Source organism: Ambystoma mexicanum, chromosome 1p (assembly GCF_040938575.1).
Source record: "Ambystoma mexicanum isolate Mex_15411 chromosome 1p, UKY_AmexF1_1, whole genome shotgun sequence".
Taxonomy (NCBI): domain Eukaryota; kingdom Metazoa; phylum Chordata; class Amphibia; order Caudata; family Ambystomatidae; genus Ambystoma; species Ambystoma mexicanum.
The window spans coordinates 674820384-674843782 of record NC_090921.1 but is presented as its reverse complement, the minus strand read 5'-3'; the positions used below and the strand labels follow the sequence as shown (position 1 = coordinate 674843782).

General features: G+C 47.4%; 1 protein-coding gene across 3 annotated transcripts in view; it reads left to right on the top strand.

Annotated features, from left to right (window-relative positions):
• Window positions 1-23399, top strand: part of SETDB1 (SET domain bifurcated histone lysine methyltransferase 1) — a 1213210-nt gene that overhangs the window by 909127 nt on the left and 280684 nt on the right. For all 3 annotated transcript variants that reach the window (XM_069649750.1, XM_069649751.1, XM_069649752.1), the window contains exon 18: window positions 9015-9147. In XM_069649750.1, coding sequence (XP_069505851.1) covers window positions 9015-9147 — 133 coding nt within the window. The remainder of the gene's footprint in view (window positions 1-9014; window positions 9148-23399) is intronic.

The window sequence follows — 23399 nt, the reverse complement described above, 5'->3', positions numbered from 1 at the left end:
CAGAACGGCAGTCTTATTAAACATCTACTGCTGTTCTGTGAAGGCACAGTAGAAGCTAGACAGCACTTCTTCAGTAAATTCGCTCATTCTGCGCTATACTCTACACAAGAATCCTAGTGGGAAAGACTTATTGGTGGTAATTCACGGGAAATTACAATTGCAATGATATGTTGGAGAGCTGTAAAATTGATTCTTCGCCTGAAAATCAGGATTAAGTTTGAAATGATTATTATACTGGACAGCTGAATGTGCATTGGAAAATGACTCGGAATTTCGCTCAAAATCACTGCAAGTGTTTGCCTGACCAATAGCAAAAGGAGATTATATGTCATCAGGGTATTTTCTTCCCCTGTTTGGGCGGGAGCAGGGGGTATTTTCTTTAACTTTGAATCTGGAGTGCATGTATATTTTATTTTGTTTTAAATAATGTTTTTTTTAGTATGATAGCATGAAAGATTTGGATACATGATGAAATAGTTGTAAAAGGTTAATGTTAATCATATACAACAATAAAAAAAAAAAAACTGTTGGCATGCAATTGGTTTGTTCAGATGTTTCCAAAACGGCACAAGTGATGTACTGTCAAGTTACTGAAGACCCCATTTGCTATGATACGTCCATATGTGAGGTATGTTCTATTAAAGGTGTATGTAATAAGACTGGAGAGACCATCTCCTTGGAGAGGAGTGTGGGGGGGAAATAAGTAACAAGATACCCCCTGGTATAATGTCACTGCATAATTTGATTCTCTTTGCACTCGCCATGTTCAAACCACTGTTTCTAGCTTGTGTGAGGCGAGATTATTATATTGCGCATGTCACTGTAGAGAAGTGCTTTGCCCATCCCAAAAGAAGGCTTGCCTTAACCATTTACGCTTCAGATTTGTATCCCCTTTTGGCATGGCTAAGTGTTTTATGCCCTTGTTTTCCTGCTGGAAGGTGGCTTTAGCTGGTGGAAGTCATATTACAAGGACTCTCGCCTGCCTCAGAGCGAGTGCAAAGCTTTTGGGAGTATATTCACCTTGGAGAAATGCATTAGGCTATGCTGTCTTCTCTGATAACACAACTATCACAGCAGAGTGCAACTGTCATCAAAAGCTGTATATCTGTGTTTGTTCTCTATCCGCAATATTGTTGCAAGGTGTGACCTTGCCAGGTTGGGACCACCCCACTTTGCTGTTGACATTCATGTATCCATGTTGGTATAAGAGACCGGTGCACAGGAGGGAGGGGGGTTCACTTGCGCCGAAGTCTTGTGTTGCTGTTGGTTGTGTGTCTACTACTGCTTTTACTAATAGTGTTCATCAATCCACCGGAATCGTGAGTGGTTATTTCTGCAACAGCAAAGGTATGCTAGGGGTTACATAGAGGTAAATGGGTAAAAGAAGGGATTTCCCAGCAGAAGCCATCGCTAAAATGGCACTGCTAGATGAATAGGAGTACGTATCATATATATGGAATCTGCTTAGATCACATGCTGTGCATAGGCCGACATCTAGTGGAAGCTGCGGAGTATTACAGTTTGTTTTTCGAAACTCGAAAATGGGCAGCGACACAGGGCGTCCCAGTAATGCTATCCCTAGTGACGTCCACTGTACCCATGATCCCTCACGCGTGTAGGACCCTCAGATTGTTTTTTTCTGCCATACTGGTCGGAAGCATTCCGCTGAGTCCCCTGGCTTTAGCCATAATTTTGCTGCAAAATTAAAATATTTCCCTGTTTCTTCTATAGCCGTCGAGTCATCGAAGTTCGAAGCCGGCCCGGAGAAGAAAACTACCGTTGAGAGCTGCATGACGGATTTTGGGCCTCAGAAGGCCTCTGGCCTCAGTCCGGGCCTTGAAAGGCCTCTGGCTTCGGCCCTGTACAAGTAGGGAGAGTGGGGGGCTGGTACATACTCTTCACTCACTTATATTCATATATAGATTCCTACACACTAGCCCGCTGCCACAGGGTGCGTATGGAGGGTACCACTTTCCAATTTTGCCCTAAGTGCAACCGCAAGTACCCTTGGGTTGACAGACACGCCACCTGTAACCTCTGCTTGCCGAGGGACCACCCCGAGGCGAACTGCAGAGCGTGTAGCCGGTTCAAGACTAAGACTCTAAAGGACCGTTCGACCAAACGTTGGGCCCACCACGTCAGGCAACGAGAGGCCATGGAAGCGGAAGGTGCCTTCAGTGATGGCATCGACGCCGTACTATCCGACGGTGAGGGCAACAGGGCGTCGAAAGACAGCCAAGCGCAGGTCCGCGACCTTGGAAGGTTGTCCAGCAGGGCCACTGTGGGGAAGACACCCGGCGACACGAGCGCTACCCACACCACTTCCACTAACCACTCGAAGTCCAACCGAGACTCGACGTGCGTGTTGAGTTCTCGGAAAGAGGCACAAAGAGAACGGTCCACCGAATCGGTGTCCTCTGGGCGTTCTCGGTTAAGATCGCCGCATTACACCAGGCAACCATCCACTGTTGCCAAGAGTGCCTCACTCACCAAAGTAATGGAGGTACGATCGTCGGAAGACGAAGCCGACCACCATCCCCAGGCCGCACTCCAGGAGTCGGCGTCAGCAGACCGCGCGACAGCTGCTCCTAGGTCCCGACGTCCTCACTCGAAAGAAAGGGACTCTACCCCTGAATCTCGACGCCAGACGTCGAAAAGCTCTGAGAAGGTGAAAACACCAGGGAAGCACTTCCACTCATGGGGAGGGGGGAAAACAGCCGAAGAAACATTCTCAGCCTTCTTCTACACCACAGAAACATAAAGACAGTTAAGCCTTCTCTTAAACTAACCAAGACCCCTGGACAAGCCCATAGGTCCAGTCAAGATATTGCAGGGAAACCCTCCCAGGAAAGGGTAATCCCCAGTTCCAAAGAATGGTCCAGTGAGGATATAGACAGTTATGCCTAGAATGTCATCCCTAGCAGACCTCTATGCCAAGAATCCAGATCACTTCCTCTCCTATACCCCTGACTGGGCTACTCCCTCAGGGTGTAGGGACCCGCAACCCCCTGGTAAGAAACCTCGAGTTGAGGCACCAACGCAAAGTCGGTCTTCTGACCCTTTTTACGTACAGCCATACTCTCAGTATAATGAGGATCCACCTCTAGATGAGGATCCAGATTTGGGAACGTTGGACGACCAAACTGTGGTGGACTACTATGGGGATGACGAGGACCAAGAGGAGGACGAAGATGACCCAGAAATCTACAGAGTAGACTCCCCAGTAGGCAAGGTATCTCCGGTTACCGACTCTCCAGTCGACAACCAACCTCTCCCAAATTAGGTTTTGTCTAGAGCGGCAGAACACTTCTGCATAGATACTCAAGGAGCACAGGAGGAGAGGGACTTTGCTGAGGAACTAGTGGGAGAAAAGGGACCCATTGTCCAGGCCATCCCCATTCTCAAGTCTATACAGAGGAGAATTGATCCTTCCCTTCTCAATCCGAACCCCACCAGGGCATTAAACCCCAGGATCGAAAAGTTGTTCAGGGCAGCCCAGTCAGACCCGCTGTACATAAGGGGGCAACTGAAACCTGACTCCCTGGTAGTGACTAATATCCGAAAGAGGCTCCCCCGACAAGGAGAGCAAAAAGATCTACGGGTTGGGAAGGAAGGTAGCCTCCACTTCCGCCTACCAGGCAAGGATTGCCAACTCCACCACTCTGCTGGCTAGTTACAACTGCCACCAGTGGGAACAGTTCGCTGCACTTATCGACTCCGGACCAGAACCTTTAAAAAGCCAGTTGGCACAGGTTGCGTCGGAGGGGAGAGCTGTTTCCGGTTGCATCCTTAAGGCAACCTTTGATGCCGCGGATAACGCCGGCAGGCTGATTGCAGAGAGCACTGTTATTAAGAGACATGCTTGGTTAAGACAGTCAGGGTTTAAACCCGAGACACAAGCATCCTTAATCGACACACCGGTGGAGCCTGAGCTACTGTTTGGCAAGGCGGTAGAGGACGCATTAAAAAATGCCAAGGATGAGTACGAGACTATGAAATCACTGGGACAGTTGACCAACAAGCCCCCTAATCAAAGGGGGAATGGCAATTTCCATCGCCCACGCGGCAAAATTCAGAGGTTCCAACTATTATCAGGGGCAGGGTACTCCATGGGGTAACAACCAGCCGTCTACCCAAAATTACAACAGCGAAACAAGAGGGATCATGGTAAGGGTAGAGGCAGCCCCAGCAGAGGCGGCGCGCCTCCCGCAAAACAGTGACGCCGAGATCAGGGTCGCTTCCCACGCATCTCCAGTAGGGGGACGCATTACCAACTTCACCCAAGCTTGGGAAGGGATCACATCAGACAGATGGGTGCCATCCACAGTGTCCGCAGGATACTGCATAGAGCTGCTAGAGCGTCCCTGAAACCACCCTCCACGACAAAAGGTACATTCCTTAGACCACCAGAAGATCCTCCTCGAGGAGATCGTCAATCTTCTAGAAAAGGACGCGATCGAACTCGTCCCGGGCAAACAGGTAAACAAGGGTATTTGTTCAACTTACTTCCTTGTGCCAAAAAAAGATTTGACAATGCGCCCAGTTTTAGACTTACGCCCTGCAAACAAGTATGTCAAGCCCCAAAAACTTTGCATGACTACTCTCCAAGAGGTAATCCCCCTCCTAAAAAGGGGGGATTACATGGCAACATTGGACATGAAAGATGCCCATTTTCATATTTCCATGTTCCCAGCGCACAGAAAATTCTTACGCTTTAATGGCGGACAGTCAGCACTACCAGTTCAAGGTGCTGCCCTTCGGTATAGCCTCGGCTCCAAGGGTATTCACCAAGTTTCTGGCGGTGGTGGCGGCACACCTACGCAGGGAGGCAATCCCAGTGTACCATTACCTGGACGACTCGCTCATCACGGGGGGAAACCCCGGTAATTTGCAGTGCAAACATTCAAAGAACGATTGACCTCTTCGAATTGGGTTTCTCCATAAACGAGAAAATATCAAGTCTGGTGCCAAGCACCTCCAAACAGTTCCTAGGAGCTGTTCTAAACATGCAAGAGGGGTTGGCCTTTCCATCAGAGGAAAGAATTTGGAATCTACTGCTGCAAATTCCTCTAGATCAGGCCGGTCACCAGATAACGGTGCGCAAAGCGATGCGTTTGCTAGGCATGATGGCGTCATGTATTTACCTGGTCGCCCATACGTGCCTGTGAATGCGTCCCATGCAAGAATGGTTGGCGAAACAGTGGTCTCAAGCAAGTGGTCAGTGGGACGATCTAGTGGTCGTTTCACCAACACTTGTACAAAGTCCTCACTGGTGGACAAGAGAAAACGTGTCAAAGGGGAAACCCTTTTACGATCCCGAGGTACAGGCTGTAGTCACAACAGATGCATCCCTGTCAGGGTGGGGAGCACACCTTCTTCACCACACAGCTCAGGGTTTCTGGTCTCACACAGTGCCAAGAATCATATCAATCTGCTAGAGCTTCTGGCAGTATTCAGAGCGCTTCAAGCGCTCGAGCCCCACCTGTTGAACCTGTCAGTGCAGATCTTGACAGACGGCACAAACAGCAATGTTTTACCTAAACAAGCAGGCAGGACTTGTTCGCCAAATCTGTCCAAGCTTGCCCAAAAAATTTGGAGATGGGCACTCAGACGGAACATCTACCCTTCATCTCAACATGTTCCAGGGGATCTCAATTCACTAGCGGACGCTTTGAGCAGAGATCCCCTCCCAAGAGAACACGAATGGTGTCTACACAGAGAAGTCGTAGAGGACATCTTCTCCCAGTGGGGTTTCCCCACTACAGACCTATTCGCCACAAGCGAAAACAGGCAATGCCCAGACTTCGCATCCAGGTTTCCCCAACCAGGCTCCAAGGGGGACGCCCTGTGGACGAACTGGTCAGGGATGTTTGCTTACGCTTTTCCACCAACTCCTCTAATGAGGAAGGTAGTCAACAAGATGCACAGGGAATCGATGACGCTCAGCGTAGTTGCTCCCATGTCGGCGAGACAACCGTGGTTCCCACACCTGCGCAGACTAGCAGCGTGCGAACCTATCAGACTCCCGTGCTGGTACAACCTACTATCTCAGCACCAAGGTCAAACAGTGCATCCTCAAGCCAGCTCAATGAACTTGGCAGCATGGCTCCTGAAGTCATAGAGTTTGGACACCTCAACTTACCACAGAGGTGCATGGACATCCTAAAGGAATCTAGGAAGCCAAACGGTAGGCACTGTTATTTTGACAAATGGAAAAGATTTGTTATCTGGTGCCAGAATAGACAAATCAACCCTATTGATTGCACTCCTTTCAATATTGTCACCTACATGCTCCACCTGCTGGACGCAGGATTGGTATTTAATTCACTAAAGGTACACCTGGCGGCTCTGTCAGCCTACACCACCTCCCATAACAAGGTTTTGTGGTGGAAAGTACCAGTGGTTAAAGCTTTCATGGAAGGGGTAAGAGACTCCACCCTCCAGTTTCTAACCCACCCCCGGGTTGGGACCTTAATGTGGTGCTTGCTAAACTCATGGGGCCACCTTTTGAACCCATGCATAAAGCCAGTCTTAAACACCTGACCTATAAAACTGCCTTCTTAGCCATTCCATCCATAAGAAGGGTCCATGAAATTCAGGCTCTGTCAGTGCAGGATCCTTTCTTTACTCTTTATAAAGATAAACTGGTTCTACGTACACACCCTAGGTTCTCACCTACGTTTATTTCTAAATTCCACGTTAACCAGTCCATTGAGCTTCCAGCTTTCTTCCAAGAACCCAAGAGCTCGGCTAAGGTGAAACTACACACTCTAGATGTGCGAAGGGCGGTCCTCTACTATGTAGACAAGACCAGGCCGCTAAGAAAAACAGACCCACTGTTTGTCTCCATAGCTACAGGCAAAGAGGGATATTGCGTCTCTAAAGGTGCCATTTCTAAGTGGATTGTTAATGGTATCCAGCTGTGTTTCTCCCTTTCAGAAAGAACTCTGCCTTTCACGCCAAGAGCCCACTCTACAAGAGGCATTGGGGCCACTCTGGCTTTCATTGCAAATGAACCCCTTGACGCCATTTGCAAAGCAGCTACTTGGAGCTCTATTCACACTTTTACTCAGCCCTACTGCATTGACACTCATTCAAAGACAGATACCCAAGTGGGACAAGCAGTTCTAAGACATCTGTTTGCTCAGGACCCTTCTCACATTCCACCTCCTTCTAATACTGCTCGCTAATCTATGCAAAGCATGTGATCTAAGAAGATTCCACAAGCGTCAGACGGGATCCATTACTCACCGCAATCGTATTTCCGATGCTTGTATCTGCTTAGATTCACATGCGACCCACCCTTCCTCCACTCTGAGAGAAGACGCATGGATGCTTGTAGTCTTATCTTCCTTTATCTGCTTGGATAATCTTTACTCATGCTACCTCATGTCAGAAAAATCCTACACGCGTGAGGGATCATGGGTACAGTGGGCGTCACACATCAGATAGTATTACTGGCACGCCTTGTGTCGACGCCCATTTTCGAGATTAAAAAAAGAAACTGTAATACTCTGCAGCTTCCACTAGATGTCGGCCTATGCACAGCATGTGAATCTAAGCAGATACAAGCATCAGAAATACGATTACGGTGAGTAATGTATCATATATGTATAATAAAGCTGAGAATTTTATGAATTCCTATGGTTATATTTCCAAGAGTTGATCATTCAAACAGAAATGTACTAAAGATTGCTGTAACAAATCCTGTCTTCATTGGATTTGTGGTGTGTCAGGCAGCTCTCAAAAACATTTTTCCAAACACTTCTGTCTATTAGTCCCACTCTACTGGTGGAGTAACTCTGCTTCAAAATGAACACAAATCATGACTCTCCAAAGGATTTGTGAGGGAAATGAAATGTAGCTTGCCTGTAACAGTAGTTTTCATCTTGATATATTACAGTTTTATGACGAATGCTTTTGCAAACGGGAAACCAAGAAGGCAGCACTACAAAGTCATATATATCCAAGTTCAGAAAAGAACAGCAGAAGGCCCGACATAAAATTCTCAGCTTTTTTAAGTCATGTTTAAATACAATAAAGACCACATAGTGCCAGAAAAATAGACATAACTGTTGCTCCAAACCCCAAAGGATTATATCAATGTGTTTTTTATCAGATAGTTCAGACTTTATGTATAAAACCCAGTGTCTCCCAAAGTCCTTCTGATCATGAAGCATTTCTCAAGCTGAATGAAAATGCTCATTCACTGGATAATTAGAAGTCAAGTTAAAAGTGCTTGTTTGCTAAATATTTCAAACTGTACATTTAAGAAAATCACAAAGTGATCTATAGTCTGTTCGGAATTTAAACGTTGGCCAAAGAAATATAATTTGAAAAATGCTCACATTAGATAAAGCTCTTCCAAACAGTGTTGCATGCTTTACAACCCAACATGGAAAATGTCAAAAATAATCACTCATGTCCCAGTTGGCAACGTAAATTACAGAATTTCAGTCAGTTTCCCAAGCTCTTTATACTTGCTCCATCCAAGTAACGCCACTGGTCAAAATACTGATGATTCACTCTGAATGTCAAAGCAGTCACATCAATGATTTGTTATAGTGAAAATATGACTGGAGTTGACTGTGCATAGCACCATCAGATGGTGTGCAACCAAACCTCTCGTTTAATATGTTTTATGTACGACTCATGGAGCCTCTCCTTGAGAGCAAGAGTTATACATACATTGTTATGTACTCATGCAAACTTAAGTGGCAACATGTAACATTCCAAAATGAGCCAAGACCTGATACCAGGCAGACGTCAAAGGGTCATTTTGAGATGCCCACACATATAAGCCCAGAGTAACCCAATGCGGTACCCAAACCCAGACCTTAGATGGCACTATATGCAAAGCAGGTAAATTATAAACCCGTATGTCCGATTTGCTTGGTTAAACAAATCCAAACTTTGTACTTGTACGTCTTAGACATGTTTTGCTGAATCATCTGACAAATGGCTGCTTCTTATATGTATATATATATATATGACCGTTTTTCCTATATTTTCAGGGTTGGAGACAGCAATAGGATCTATGGCTACAACCCATCCCCAGTGAAGCCAGAAGGGATTCGTAGACCGCCCACAAAAACCAGCATGCACCAGAACCGGAGGCACTCTTCCATATCGCAACCCAACAATGATGTGTGTGGTACACTATCTCCTTTCCTGTTTCCTTAGCGATATGTCCTACTGAATCATTTACGTTCCATTTTATTTCATTGACCTGACCCACCAATGGCCATTGTTTCTTGTGTAGTAGTCTTGAACAGTGCATGTAATGCCAAATGTACTTTTTGATATGCCACTGGGATTAGAAGCTCTAACGAGTTGGCACTTTCAGTGGTTGGTTGACCCATGCACGGAAAGCATGACAAAATTCCCTTCAAGGATAAGGCACTCTTCATCACATTGTGAAGCTTCTGTCTAGGGGTGTACTGAACTACAGCTTTGAATAACTATTTGTCCGAACATCCAAATATTTTTTTAGTATTCGGCTACAGCCAAACTCTTGGATTTCTCATTTTAATTCCATGTAGCAACTGAGAGAGGCAATTATGGAGTGCAGATTGCAAAAGGGAATTTAATTAAACATTGTCTGATAAACATATGTTTGTGTATTGGAAAGGAGGAGTGGTGAGGTGAGTCAGAGGTGTGCATGGTTTGTTCCTATGGAAAGGTCTATATAGAAGCTTGAAATCATAACAGGCAGTGGATACCAGTTAGACTGAGTTAGTCAGTTCTGTATTGGGCAGAGTGACATGCACCCATCTCAGAGGGAATGTTGGGAAATCTCTCCAGATACCCTGTGGGCCAGTCTGCTAGAGGGAATATAGAGAGCTTGGTGTGGGGCATAGAAAGCTGTCCTCTCTAGGGTTAACTACTGTAACAGCCTCTTCCTCGTGTTGCCACAGCTTTTCCTGCTTGTCTGCGTTGTCGCTTCTGTTCCGGTAAGCCTTTCTGTGTGTCTTTCGTTCGCGATACTCTGCTTGGAGTTTACTGTCCTCTTCCGCACTGCTGCTCCTGCTGCTCGACTTCAGAATGTGGACCCCATCTTTAAATGTAGGCCTTGAGAAACAAAGTATGGCCGATCTCATTGTTCTCCTTCTTTATGAGAATGATCGAGTCACTTATTTCCCCTCTACTTAGCTCTTTTCTTGAGAGATCTGTTTTTTGCAACCTGTTCCAGTCGGGCATTTGTTCTGGCCGGGGCACGGAGACTGTTTTAGTCTGTGGTAGATGTTCTCACCTGCGCCGATCAGGGTGGGGCACTGATACTTTTAGATCTGTTGGCTGCATTCAACACTGTTGACCACACTGTTAGGCACAAAACTCAGCAAGGGGAGCCGGGACAGTGCCCCCTCGAATAACAGACCCAGGGGCAATCGAATTGCCCCTACCAGTACGTCCACAATATGATGGTTTGTACTGGTTCTGTTAGTAATTTGGGACTAGCAAAGCCAATGGTGACTTTACATGCCCTGGGAGACAGTAGTCGGTCCCAGGGTATGGAGTCTATGGTGGGGGGTCACTATGACACCCCGGTGTTACTGCACGGAGTCATAGCCCATGAAACACATTAACATTCAAAGGAACACCATAAATCATGTCCAAGAGTGGGGGAAAAAAAGTCTCTCACTCTTGGCAGGAGAAAAAAACAAACTCCAGAAATCCAGCAAAGCTGCTGGGGGACTCACTAGGTTAGGAAATCCAGCCCAAACAGAGAATTCTCCCTAACACTCGCCCCCCTTCCTCCCCCCAGACTAAGGGACAGGAGGATTTAATCCACTCCTCGATGAATCTCATACCTCTAGTCAATGACATACATCCCAGAGAGACCATCAGCGTTTTGGTGGTGACACCCTGACCTGTGCTCAATGGTGAAATCAAACCCTTGCAGGCAGACTGATCATCTCAGTAGTTTTGGGTTTTCCCCTTTCATTTGCATTAACCATCTCAAGGGTTGGTGGTCAGTCTGAATGACAAAAGTAGAACCATACAAGTATGGCCTAAACTTCTTCAGAGCCCACACAATAGCAAAATACTCTCGTTCAATGGTTGCCCACCTTGTTTCAGGATCCTTCAGTTTTCTACTGATGAAGCAAATGGGGTGCTCCCTACCTTTCCCATCCAGTTGACGGGGGACTGCACCTATTCCTACATTTGAAGCATCTGTCTGCACAATGAAAGTTTGGTGGTAGTCAGGAGCTCTGAGTACTGGGGCTTGGCAAAGAGCCTTTTTCAGGGTTTCAAAGGCCTGATTGCATTCCTCATTCCACCTAACCTTTTTAGGGAATTTAGGTGAGGAGATGACATTCGGTGGAGAAGCTATGGACCCATAGTTCTCTATGAAATTCCTGTAGTACCCAGTGAGGCCTAAGAAGACGGCTCTCACCTGGGTCTGAGTAGTAGGTGTTGTCCAATTTTGCACAGCTTCAATCTTACTGGGCAAAGGCCTTATTTCTCCACCTCCTACCTCATGTCCAAGGTAGACCACTTTACTCTGTCCAATCTGGCATTTTCTCGCCTTTATGGTCAGGTTGGCCCTTCCAGGAGCATGCAAAACATATCTCAAGTGGTCCACATGTTCTTCCCAAGAATTGCTGAACACTGCTATGTCATCCAAGCATGCCATGCAGAAGTCCTCCATATCATTCAGAACCTGGTTTACCATCCTTTGAAATGTAGCAGGTGCATTTTCCAATCCAAAAGGCATAACCTTAAACTGGTATAAGCCAACTGGGGTAGAAAATGCAGTTTTCTCCTTGGCATGGTCTGTCAGGGCTATTTGCCAATAGCCTGACGTCAAGTCAAATGTGCTGAGGAACTTGGCTGCACCAAGTCTATCCACCTACGCATCTGTCCTTGGCAAAGGGTGGGCATCAGTCTTAGTGACTGCATTAGGAGCTCTGTAATCCACACAGAATCTAAGTTCTTTAGATCCTGCCTTTGGTACTAACACAACTGGGCTAGACCATGGACTAGTAGAGGGCTCTATTACCCCGAGATCAAGCATCTTGTTGACCTCACCTTTGATGTGGGTTCTTACATTCTCTGATATTCAATATCATCTGCTTTTGACTGGCAGACAGTCACCAGTGAGTATGTCATGCTGTCCCCAAGGGGTCAAGCCTGGTGAAAGTGAGACAAACTGATTTAACATAGATTTGCAATCTTCCTGTTGCTCAGGTGTCAGATTTGAAGAGATATTTACTCCTTCAATCTTTTCGTCTAAAGGTAAGCCTCTGAGGAGATCAGTAAGAGCTTCACTCTCTTCTTCTTCCTCTGATGATGCTAGAAGCAAAGCTCCTACATCAGGTCTGGAGACGTACGCTTTTAGTCTGTTGGTGTGGAAGACTGTTGGAGCCTCCTTGGGATTGCCCAAGTCCACCAGATAGTTGACCTCTCCAAGTTTACCCAGAACCTTGAAGGGTCCCAACCATTTGTCTTGCAAGGCCCTCTGCCTTGTTGGAATCATAACGAGAACTAGCTGGTCTTGAGTAAACTCAACCATGTTAGCCTTTTGATCATGCCAGTGCTTGACCAATGCTTGTCCAGTTTTCAAGTTGTCCATTGCTTCTGCCATCATGTGCGACATTCTCCTTCGGAGACCTATCACATAGTCAGTTACTCTGACTGGCTTGGGGGAAGGAGCACTCTCCAATCCTTCCTTGATCAGGGCCAATGGACCTCTGACCGGATGACCATAAAGAAGTTCAAAGGGAAAATAACCTACTACCTCCTGAGGGACTTCTCTATAAGCAAAGAGAAGGCATGGCAGTAGAAGGTCCCACTTTCTTTTAAGGGGGTCCCCTAAAGCACCTATCATGCTCTTCATGGTTCTGTTGAACCTTTCAACCAACCTATTTGTCTGAGGGTGGTATGCTGTTGAGAACTTGTAAGTAACTCTGCAGGTTTTCCACATGGCTTTCATGTAGTGGGACATAAAATTCAACCCCCTTTCAGAGATTACTTCCTTAAGAAACCCAACCCTGGTAAAAATACCAAGGAGGGCCTTAGCCACAGCCAGAGCTGTAACAGTCCTCATAGGAATTGCCTCAGGGTACCTAGTAGCATGGTCTACTACAACAAGTATAAACCTGTTGCCTGAGGAGGTTGGAGGATCAAGGGGACCAACAATGTCAATCCCTACTCTCTCAAATGGGACTCCCACTACAGGGAGAGGCACTAAATGTGCCACATTCTTGGAGCCAACCTTACCAGAAGTCTGGCAGGTGTGGTAGCTCCTGCAGTACTTATCTACTTCAGCCCCCATCTTTGGCCAATAAAAGTAGAGTGAGAGCCTTTCCTTAGTCTTCTTGAAACTGAAGTGACCAGCCAAAGGAATCCCATGGGCCAACTGCAAGAACTGTGGTCTGTTCTCTTGGGGTACTACAAGTCGTTTGTTGTCCCCAGGTGCAGACTCAGTTGGTTCACTGTAGAAGAGGCCATCTTCTCAGTGTAACCTATATTTCCCTGGCTTTTGCCCTTCAGCCTGAGCATCTGCCTGGTGGCGAAGACCTTCCAGAGTTGGACATTCTCTCTGTCCCTTACTGAAGTCTGTCCTGTTGGGTCCACCTTCTGCCAGTAAAGACTGCAGCTCAGGATGGTCAACAGGATCCAGATCTCCAATGAGTTCCTGGCCTTCCACTAGCTCTTCCTCAGAGTCTAGTTCCACCACACAGGGTTGTACCTCCCCCTCAGCCTCAGCTGGAGGGGGGATTTACTGGTGTAACTTTGGACAACCTAGGGGAAGTCCTTGTTGGCTGCACTGGAGTGCTGGCTCTGGGGTTCTTTTTAGAGGTTTTAGGTTTCCCTTTTTCTTCTAGTTTCTTAGATACAGCAGCTGACTTCTCCAGTGGAGCAGGAGTGATCTCTTTATTCATCTCCTTGGGAGCACCTGTCATGGTTTTCTCCCTTGCAGGTCTGGTGAGCTCCTGTAACCTTTTACTAGGAGGTCTGGGGGTATGTGACACTACTCCAAGAGTTTTGAAGTCATTACCCAACAGAACCCTTCCTGGCACCTCACTTTGTATGCTGACAGGTATTTTCACAGTCATGTCATTACACTAGATGAGAACTGGTAGTTGGGGAAGCATCTGCACAGGCCCTCCAGCTAACTTGGTGAGGCGTTTGGGTGCCTTAACAACATACTCAGCCTGAAAAAAACGATTTGTCCACCACAGTTATGCTGGCCCCAGTGTCCCTAATGGCAGGAGTCTTGTGACCATTCACCTGGACACTATCCTTATAATACTCTTTAGTATTATCTGGGATAGAATTATAGACATCTAAGTTCTGTTGTTCCCACAAACCCAGAGACACTAAAGAAACACTGGCTGAGACTCCAATGGGTTCATCAGCCAGTAATAGAAAGTTTCCACTTGCCATTTGTACTTCCTCCTCTGGAGTGAAGGCTAAGGAGACAAGCTGGACCCCTGAAGGTTTACCCTTACATCTGGGATCTCCTTTCACATGGTCAGTAGAGCCACAAACAAAGCATTTACCAAATGCTTTCTGGAATGGTGGCTTTTTCTGACCTCCTTCTGGTTTGGCACCAGAAGGTACACTAGCCTGATTTGGTTTCCCTTGTGGCTTACCCTTTTGGTTTTGTTTGGGGCCCTCTGTGGAATTGGAATGATTAGAATTCTCTTTGGAGTCCTTTTTTGGCTGTTTTCCCTCATCCTTTTTCTGAGTAGCCCCAGAATCCTTGAGTGGCCCTGTTGGCAACCCATAAGTCAGTAGCTCTAGCTAACTTCCTGGAATCCAATTCCTTTGAATCATCCAAGTGCTGTCTGAGCTCAGGAGAGCAGGTATCATAAATTGACTCCAACATTACAAGATTCCTCATTCCTTCATAAGTGTTAACCCTGTAACCCTTAATCCACCCCTCTAGGTTTTTCAAACTTTCACTCACCCAGGTAGCCCAAGGGGGGTACCATCATGCTTTTTGAGGGTCCTACACCTCTTAAGGTACTGGGAAGGGGTCTTCCCAAATCTAGCTATTAAAGCTAGTTTCACACATTCATAATCCTTCTTATCCACCTCCCCCAACTCCATTACCACATCAGTTGCAACAGGGGGTAGCCTAGAGAACAACCAGGGAAGTAACTCATTCCCTGTGATGTCCTGGAGCCCATGATTATACTCAAACATTTTTAACCAGTCCAACACATCCAACTTAGATTCATACATACCCACTAATTCCTTAGGCATCCAGGGTCTTTTGGGACTGGAACTCTTAGAGGAACCAGAGGAGAGAGAAGCATTTTCCACAGACAATTTTTTCATTTCTAGTTCATGATTAAGCTCTATTTCTCTGAGTCTCAACTCAGCTTGCTTCTGCTCAGCCTGGGCATTCATTCTTCTGAACTCTAGCTCTTGGTTTCGTTCAGATTGAGCAAAAAAACGTTTGTACTCTAATTCAAGTTTCATTTTTTCAAGTTCAAAATAAGCAGGGTTACATGTAGGACCTGGTATAGGCCCAGTAGGTACAGTCGGTAAGGCAGACAGAGGCTCAGAGTGGCTAACTTCATTAGGTTCACTTTCCTCTTCTGACTCATTATCAAGACTTTGATTCAGATCAATACCATCACTGTTTTCTACATTTGCTGGGGGGGGGGGGGGGGGGGGGTAGATTCCTCTGTACCACCCAGACTTTGGTTTTCTAACAATATTTCTACAAGTTCCATTTTCTTTCCCTTCTCAGAAAGATTCTTATGTCTACACAATACTTGTAAGCAATCAGCAGTTTTGGCAGACAATGATTCTAGGGTATAACTCTCCATAGCAGACATAGTTAGAAAATCACCTTTTTAGTGCTAAGCTTTGTGGTTAGTTGTCCTAAAGTATTCAAAAAGCACACTAAAGTGTATACTCAGTACAAATCCCACCGCTGTACACCAGTGTTAGGCAGAAACCTGTGCAGTTCCCTCTGGGACCACTGCAAAAGATTTAGGACTACAGGTGGTTGGCAGTAAACCCAATTGGTAGCAGTCTGTACCACCGAGATTTTCCTGGTAGCTGTGGCTGAGCAGTCAAGAAGAGTTGGGCAGTATACAGAGTATTCACAATAGGTCAAAAGAACACAGTAGAACAAGCAAACACTGATCAGAGCTTGGTGTAAAAGAGATATAATTATTTATTTAAAAACACATCTAGTAAAACACACTGGCACTAATATCAAGCAGTTCAAAACATGGTCACTAAAAGATATACACTCCCTTCAACGATTAGTTAGACAAGTCTTAAGTAAAGCAACACTTATTTTCAGACAGCGGTGAGCGCTTAACGAAGATGGCCCTCTAATCAAACGGTTTATAAGGGAGAGAAAGGCAGAGCAAAGATAGAAACAGATCCGAACACAGTAGGAGAAGAAGGCAGGTTAAAACCGTAAAGTCAAAGTTAACAAGGCCGGACCCACTTTAAGAGGCTCCGGTCGAAATGGGTCCAAGGTCATACGGTTCAAAGTGCCCAAAAGTCTCGCAATAAGTTCAGAAAGAGTTGGACCAAAAAGAAAGGGACCAGTTAGATGGTCAAGGCAGCCAGCCCAGTCCAGAAGGTTAAGGGATTATTGTTACCTTATAGCAATCTTTAGAAAGGGAGGCCTGGTGGACACAGTACCTTCAAATGGTGAGAACGCTCCAGCGGGGGCAGTTGTTCCTGGCAGCGGGTGCAAGTCGGTGCGTCGTCCGGAGGAAGAGAGGATCTCGTCGGGAAGGAAAGCAGGAGTCCGTTGCAGTGCCAGGGAAGAAACCAGCTGCGGAGGTCTCAATTAAAAGGAGCAGTCCTTTTATTTGCGGTCCAGTGGTAAGTGGCTATCCGGTTGCCGGGGTGCTTGGCACGGGCAATTCCACCACAAGACGTCCTGGGATGCGAGAAAGGAAGGTAAACTGCTTGTGCCCATCAGTCAGGGGAAGGAGACTCTCCAGCAGGAGATCTCCTCTGTCGTTGGGAAGTGGTGAGTCGGTTCAGCAGGGCTCCACCGGTGGTGTCGTCGTAGCAGGCCGACTCAGCTTCTCCCTCGTCGGATTTTCAGGTCCTGTGGCGACTTCTGAAATTCCAGTCCCAAAAGCCCTGCTTTTATGCAGCACACCCCCGTTCACTCAGCCTAGCTGTCAATCAAACATGCTAAGTGGTGAGCCGGCCGGCTCATCACTTGGGCCAATCACACAAGAGTGGGACTTGAGTTACCAAGGTAACTCAGTCCAGGGTGCCTAAACCCCCTCCCACACCCCCTGTGGTAACCCAGACAGAGTGGCACCACTTTTGGAGGCTTCTGTGGAGAAGCCCGCCAAAAAGTGGAACAAAGGGCTCAACCTTTGGTTTGGAGTTACAGAGGCGAACACAAACGCCATTTTAAAATCGAGTTCTGGCAGAAAATACCAACCAGTGAAGTCCTGCTGAACCGACTCACCACTTCCCAACGACAGAGGAGATCTCCCGGCTGGAGGGTCTCCTTCCCCTGACTGGTGGGCACAACCAGTTTACCTTCCTTTCTCGCATCCCAGGACGTCTTGTGGTCGAATTGCCCGTGCCAAGCACCCTGGCAACCGGATAGCCACTTACCACTGGACCGCAAATAAAAGCACCGCTCCTTTTAATTGAGAACTCTGCGGCTGGTTTCTTCCCTGGCAGTGCAACAGACTCCTGCTTTCCTCCCTGACGAGATCCTCTCTCCCTCTGGACGAAGCACCGACTTGCACCCGCTGCCAGGAACAACTGCCCCCGCTGGAGCATTCTCACCATTTCAAGGTACCGTGTCCGCCAGGCCTCCCTTTCTAAAGATTGCTACAAGGTAACAATAATCCCTTAACCTTCTGGACTGGGCTGGCCGCCTTGACCATCTAACTGGTCCCTTTCTTTTTGGTCCAACTCTTTCTGAACTTATTGCGAGACTTTTGGGCATTTTGAACCGTGTGACCTTGGACACTTTTCGACCGGAGCCTCTTAAACTGGTTCCGGCCTTCTTAACTTTGACTTTACGGTTTTAACCTGCCTTCTTCTCCTACTGTGTTCTTCCGAAAGTGTTGGGATCTGTTTCTATCTTTGCTCTGCCTTTCTCTCCCTTTTAAGCCGATTGATTAGAGTGCCATCTTCGTTACGCGCTCACCGCTGTCTGAAAATAAGTGTTGCTTTACTTAAGACTTGTCTAACTAATCGTTTAAGGGAGTGTATATCTTTTAGTGTCCGTGTTTTTGAACTGCTTGATATTAGTGCCAGTGTGTTTTTACTAGATGTGTTTTTAAATAAATAAAAGCTCTGGTCAGTGTTTGTTTTCTGCTACTGTATTTCTGTACCTAATGTGTATACTCTATATACTGCCTAACTCTTCTTGAGAGAAGTCTGACTGCTCAGCCACAGCTACCAGGTAAATCTGGGTGGTACAGAGTGATACCAATTGGGTTTACTGCCAACCACCTGTAGTCTTAAATCTTTTGCAGTGGTCCCAGAGGGAACTGCACAGGTTTCTGCCTAACACACGCCATCCTGGTTGCATGATTGATAGAGGCAGGTGTGTCCGGCCAGGTGTTGGCCTTGTTGAAGTCCTTTCTTACTGGGTTTACTCAGTCTCTTTCCGCTCTGCCCCTCTTGCTCATTCCTGTGGTGTTCCTCAGGGCTCCACCTTGTCCCCTACACTGTTTAATGTATATATACAACCCCTGGTCAAGCTCATCCATACCCATGACCTCCGATACTCTTATGCTGACGACACGCAGATTGTTTGTATTGATTTTCACTATCAGGAGGCTGCGTCTCGGCTGCAGGGGTGTCTGGGGGTGGTGGGAGGGTGGATGAGTGATAATTGGCCTAGGCTGAATGGGGACAAGATGGAGGTCTTGGTGGTGGGTCCCCAGTTTGCTGCCTCTCTGGACTTTGAACTTTTGGCCAGTCTCTCTTGACTCACTTCCACCTCCTGTTCTAGTGTTGACGGACCTTGGTGTTCAACTGTGTGCTTCACCCTCCCTGGATGCACAGGTTTCAGCTGTTTGCCAGACTGGGCACTTCAAATTAAAGATTCTATGGTAAATCCTTCCCTTCATTCCTTTTCACCTCCATGCTCCTGTTGTTGCCTCACTCGTTCTGAGTGTAGCAGACAATTGCAACTCTCTCTGCCTAGCTCAGCCGCTATATCTTTTATGACAGCTTCAGGTTTTAAAAATTTCTGTGGCGTGAGTTGTTTCCCATGTCCCGTTTTTTTCTCACATTTTACCCGTTCATCGCCAGCTTCACTAACTCCCGATTGAGAAACACATAAAGTTTAAATCTCTCTGCTTGCTATACAAGGCGTTTTTATGGACTGGGGGCCTGAGTATCTGCAACAGAAATTTCAGCTATGTCCCCAGCCTTGTGCCTCATTACCAGGATAACGCAATTATCTCAGTTCCTAGGATCCGGCTCTCCCGCGTTGGTGGCCACACCTTTCCTGTAGCGGCCGCCAAGCTCTGGAACTTGCTGCCTTTTGGGCTGCAGTGTATGTAGAATCATGAGCCGTAAAACACACCTCTTTTAGTGAGGTTGGCTGATGGCTCCTTCTCTGCTGATTCTATAGTGCCAGGATGACTTTGGGTGAATGTGCTCTCAATAAATATTAAAACAACTAGCCTGCACGTTGTACTTTGGGCATTGGTCATTCTACACAAACTCTCTCCTCCTCATCTCAGTACCTGAGTGATTATGGGAGCTGGAGACCATGAATCACATTGGGCTTCTACTGCCTAAATTATTTTTCTTAGAATGTTTACAATAAGGCACATAAGAAACAAGGTTAAATGTGGGAGTTGTGGGTCTTTGGGCTAAAGCTGGGGGCCTGACTTGAATATTGCAAGGACAATGTTTCTTTATTTCCTCTAAAAGGAGGAAGTGTTAAATGGCAATATGCCATTAATGCATTTGCTGTCAAATGGTCTTTTATAGAGAAAGGGGGTAGTGGGGGTACTGTGCTTCATCCAATGAAGCTATAACATCTCCCAGAAGTCGTTTCCTCCTATGTGATCCTCCTTCAAAAAGCTGCACCCAGGGTTCAGGTAGCGGTTGCTTTTCCCTGGCCACATGGGAGGAGATCCCCAACGAGGAATCAGTGTGGACTCCACTGGATTCATCACACTCGGCAAGAGGCTCAGCCATCTCGGCCTACTGGCCCCTGGCCTCATGGCCCGGCACGGACTCCTACAGCGCCTAGAGAGATGTCACTAAACATTTTGACCACTCCACAGGTTAATGTTCGAAATCCAGCAGCGACTCCCAAGAGCAACCATACTGGTTCCAGCAAGGAGTACTCCAGTGCCTTCCAGGGCCAGCCTGACACCATCTCATCCAGCCCCAGGTGCCCCTCAACAATTGCCGGTTGCACTTCCTCCTTTGTTGGAAGAGGCAGCTCAGACGGACACCAATACTGTCATGACCCAGGGTACACAGGTGACTGATGAGTTTGAAGACTATGTTCCTGCAGATGGGGATCTTCCTGGCGTCGAGATGCCTTCCAGGGACCCTCCAACAGATGAGATGGGTTTGTTTCATACAATGATCTCGCGGGCTGCAAAGCTGTTCAACCTCCCTCCTGAAGAGCAGGAAGGCTTCCTTTTTGAACGGCTGGAGTTCTCCAGGAAGACTATTGTTTTGGTTCCCCTTCTGGATGACGACTGGGAAAATGGTGTGTTGGTCATAAATACCCCTAGCACAGCCCCTGCAAAAATGAAACGATTAGAGGAAAAAGTACTGATTCCCTGACACAGCCCCTTGGATCCAAACCATCACCAGACTCTCTGGTCTCTGCTGCAGCTATAAAAGGGTCCTGTAACCCAGCTTCCTCTTCTATGGTACCTCCCGATCAGGAGGGTAAGAAGCGGCATGCAACTTGGAAGCGCATCATCACAACTGCAGCATCTACTATCTAAGCCGCCAATGCATTAGCCATTCTCTCGATATGAGAGCGCTTTGGTATAAGTTGGGCCCCATCCTTGACTTCCTCCCAGACAACAAGAAGGCTGAAGCCCTAGCTTTGTTGTTTAAGGGAGAGGTAGCCTCCGACCATGCGATAGCCATCGCCTTGGACATCGCCGATTCAGGCTTTCAGCTAATGGGCAGTGAAGTGGCCCTCTGCCGCCAAGGTTGGCTCAAGGCCACTAACTTCAACCCGGATGTACGGACGAGAGCGGGCATGCCATGTAATGGTGATAACCTTTTGGAAAGGCAGTCGATGACACCCTTCGGTCCATAAAGATGGACACTGAAATGGCACTTTTGTTGGGCACTCTCCAACATGGACGTAGTCCTTTCACTCCTCTAAGGGGAATGTGTCGCGGTCCTCAAAAGGGTTCGCCTCACCCTATCGTCAGCCCTCCAATTGAACCACTCAGGAGGCGTATAGGGGACGTACCCAAGCCTACAAAGGAGGAACTGAGTGTCTCTGCGCTCCAGCATCCAGAACGCAGACGCCAAAGCAAGCCTGACCCAGCCCAGGACTTGCACCCTCATTTCTGCACCCCAGTGGGAGGCTGGTTATACCATTTTGTCAACCAGTGGCGCAACATCTTGACAGACAATGGGTGCTCAATATCATCCAACAGGGCCACACCCTGGAATTACAGGACAAATGCCCTCACATTCCTCCCACCCCCAGACAAAAGCAGCAGGTGGCGCAGCTAATAAAGAAGGTTCAAGCAATGTTAAACAAAGGGGCAATGGAACCAGTCCCTCTCTGCGTCCGGGGGCTCCAAAGTGTACTCCGGATACTTTCTGGTGTGAAAGTCGGGCTGGTGGAGATACATTCTAGACTTACGGCACCTAATCAAAGTTCTCAAGTCCCAAAGATTCAGGAGGGTCACGTTGCAGCATGTGTTTGGCCAACTATAAGGAGTTTTCCTGGCAACCCTCGACTTGGAGGATGCTTACTTCCACATCCCCATTCATCGCAAACACTGGCAATTGCTGCGTTTTGTCATTCAATGAAGGCATTGCCAGTTTAAACCCCTACCATTCGGCTTCAAATTGTCCCCAAGGGTGTTGGCTCCGGTGACAGCACACCTGCGTTGCATAGTAATCTACGTCTATCCCTACCTAGATGATGGGTTGATCCGATCCCACACTCGGACACTGGCAATTCAGCACACTGCAGAGACCATCCAGGCCCTACATGATCCTGGATTCTCCATAAATTATCAGAAATCTTGCCTAGTACCTTCTCAGAACACAACATTTGGGGTGTCCTGCCTCAACACGCTATTGTGTCTAGCGAATCCTTCGGAAGACAGGATAAAGGCCATCCTGGGGAAGGTCCCAACGACTATCAGAAGCTCATGTTGCAACAGTCCGATCCATCAATTCCCTGCTAGGGATGATGTTTATTGTGCATTCATCTGATGCCCTTTTGAAGACTTCAGATGGGATCCCTTCAAGAGTTTCTTGATGCCAGATGGAAACAGATTTCGGGGTCATGGAACGGCAAGATCAACCTCAATCCTTGCATTGCTGGGCCATTCGCCTCTCGCAAGGTGCTCCCTTTCAGACCCCTGCTCATCAGGCGACCGTCACTACTGAAGCCTCTCTGGAAGTTTGGGGCGCCCACCTGGGCCGGCTGTACGACCGGGTCCTCTGGCTACCGAAATACCAGTTGCATATCAACGTCTAAGAACTGCAGGCAGTCTTCTGGGCCCTGAAGTCCTTCAAGCCTCAGCTCCAGGGCAAGTTGGTCTGTCATCACGGAAAACTCGACCACTATGTTTTACATCAGGAAACGGGGCGCGAGGCGCAGAACATGTGGCCCTGGGCCATCGCTCAGCAGATGTTCCTTGTTCTGTTTCACCCGCGGGCATTCACAACACCATCGCAGTCTCGCTCAGCAGGGTGCTACAGTGGTGCCAGGAGTGGGAACTCCAGCAGACCCCCAAGCATCCCTTCTCTTCAGCAAGTGAGGTGAACTTCAAATCAACCTTTTTGCTACGGCAGCCAACTCCAAATGCCAAACGTTTGCCAGCAGGTATCCTCTGACCAAGAGCCTAGGGGGATGCCTTCTGCTTCCGTTGCGAGGGTCTGTTCCTAAACGCATTTCCACCAATTCCCCTCCTGCTACTTGTGATCCATATACTCAGACAATTCTGCTGCAGGATGATCCTCATTGCTCCGGTGTGGCCCAGGCAGATCTGGTATCCAGATCTTGTCCGTCTGTCAGTGGCTGCAGCTGTCAAACTACCTCCTCTTCCAGACCTCTCCAAGGAAGGAGGGTCAATCCTGCACCACAACCCGAGTCGCTGAACTTGGCGGCTTGGCTCCTGAAGCCTTAGAATTCGGACACTAGTCAATACCCGCTGGAATGCAAGAACATTTTAGCAACAGCCAGAGCACCATCAACACTTTCCTGCTATAAGCACAAGTTGAAACATTTTACAGTGTGGTGC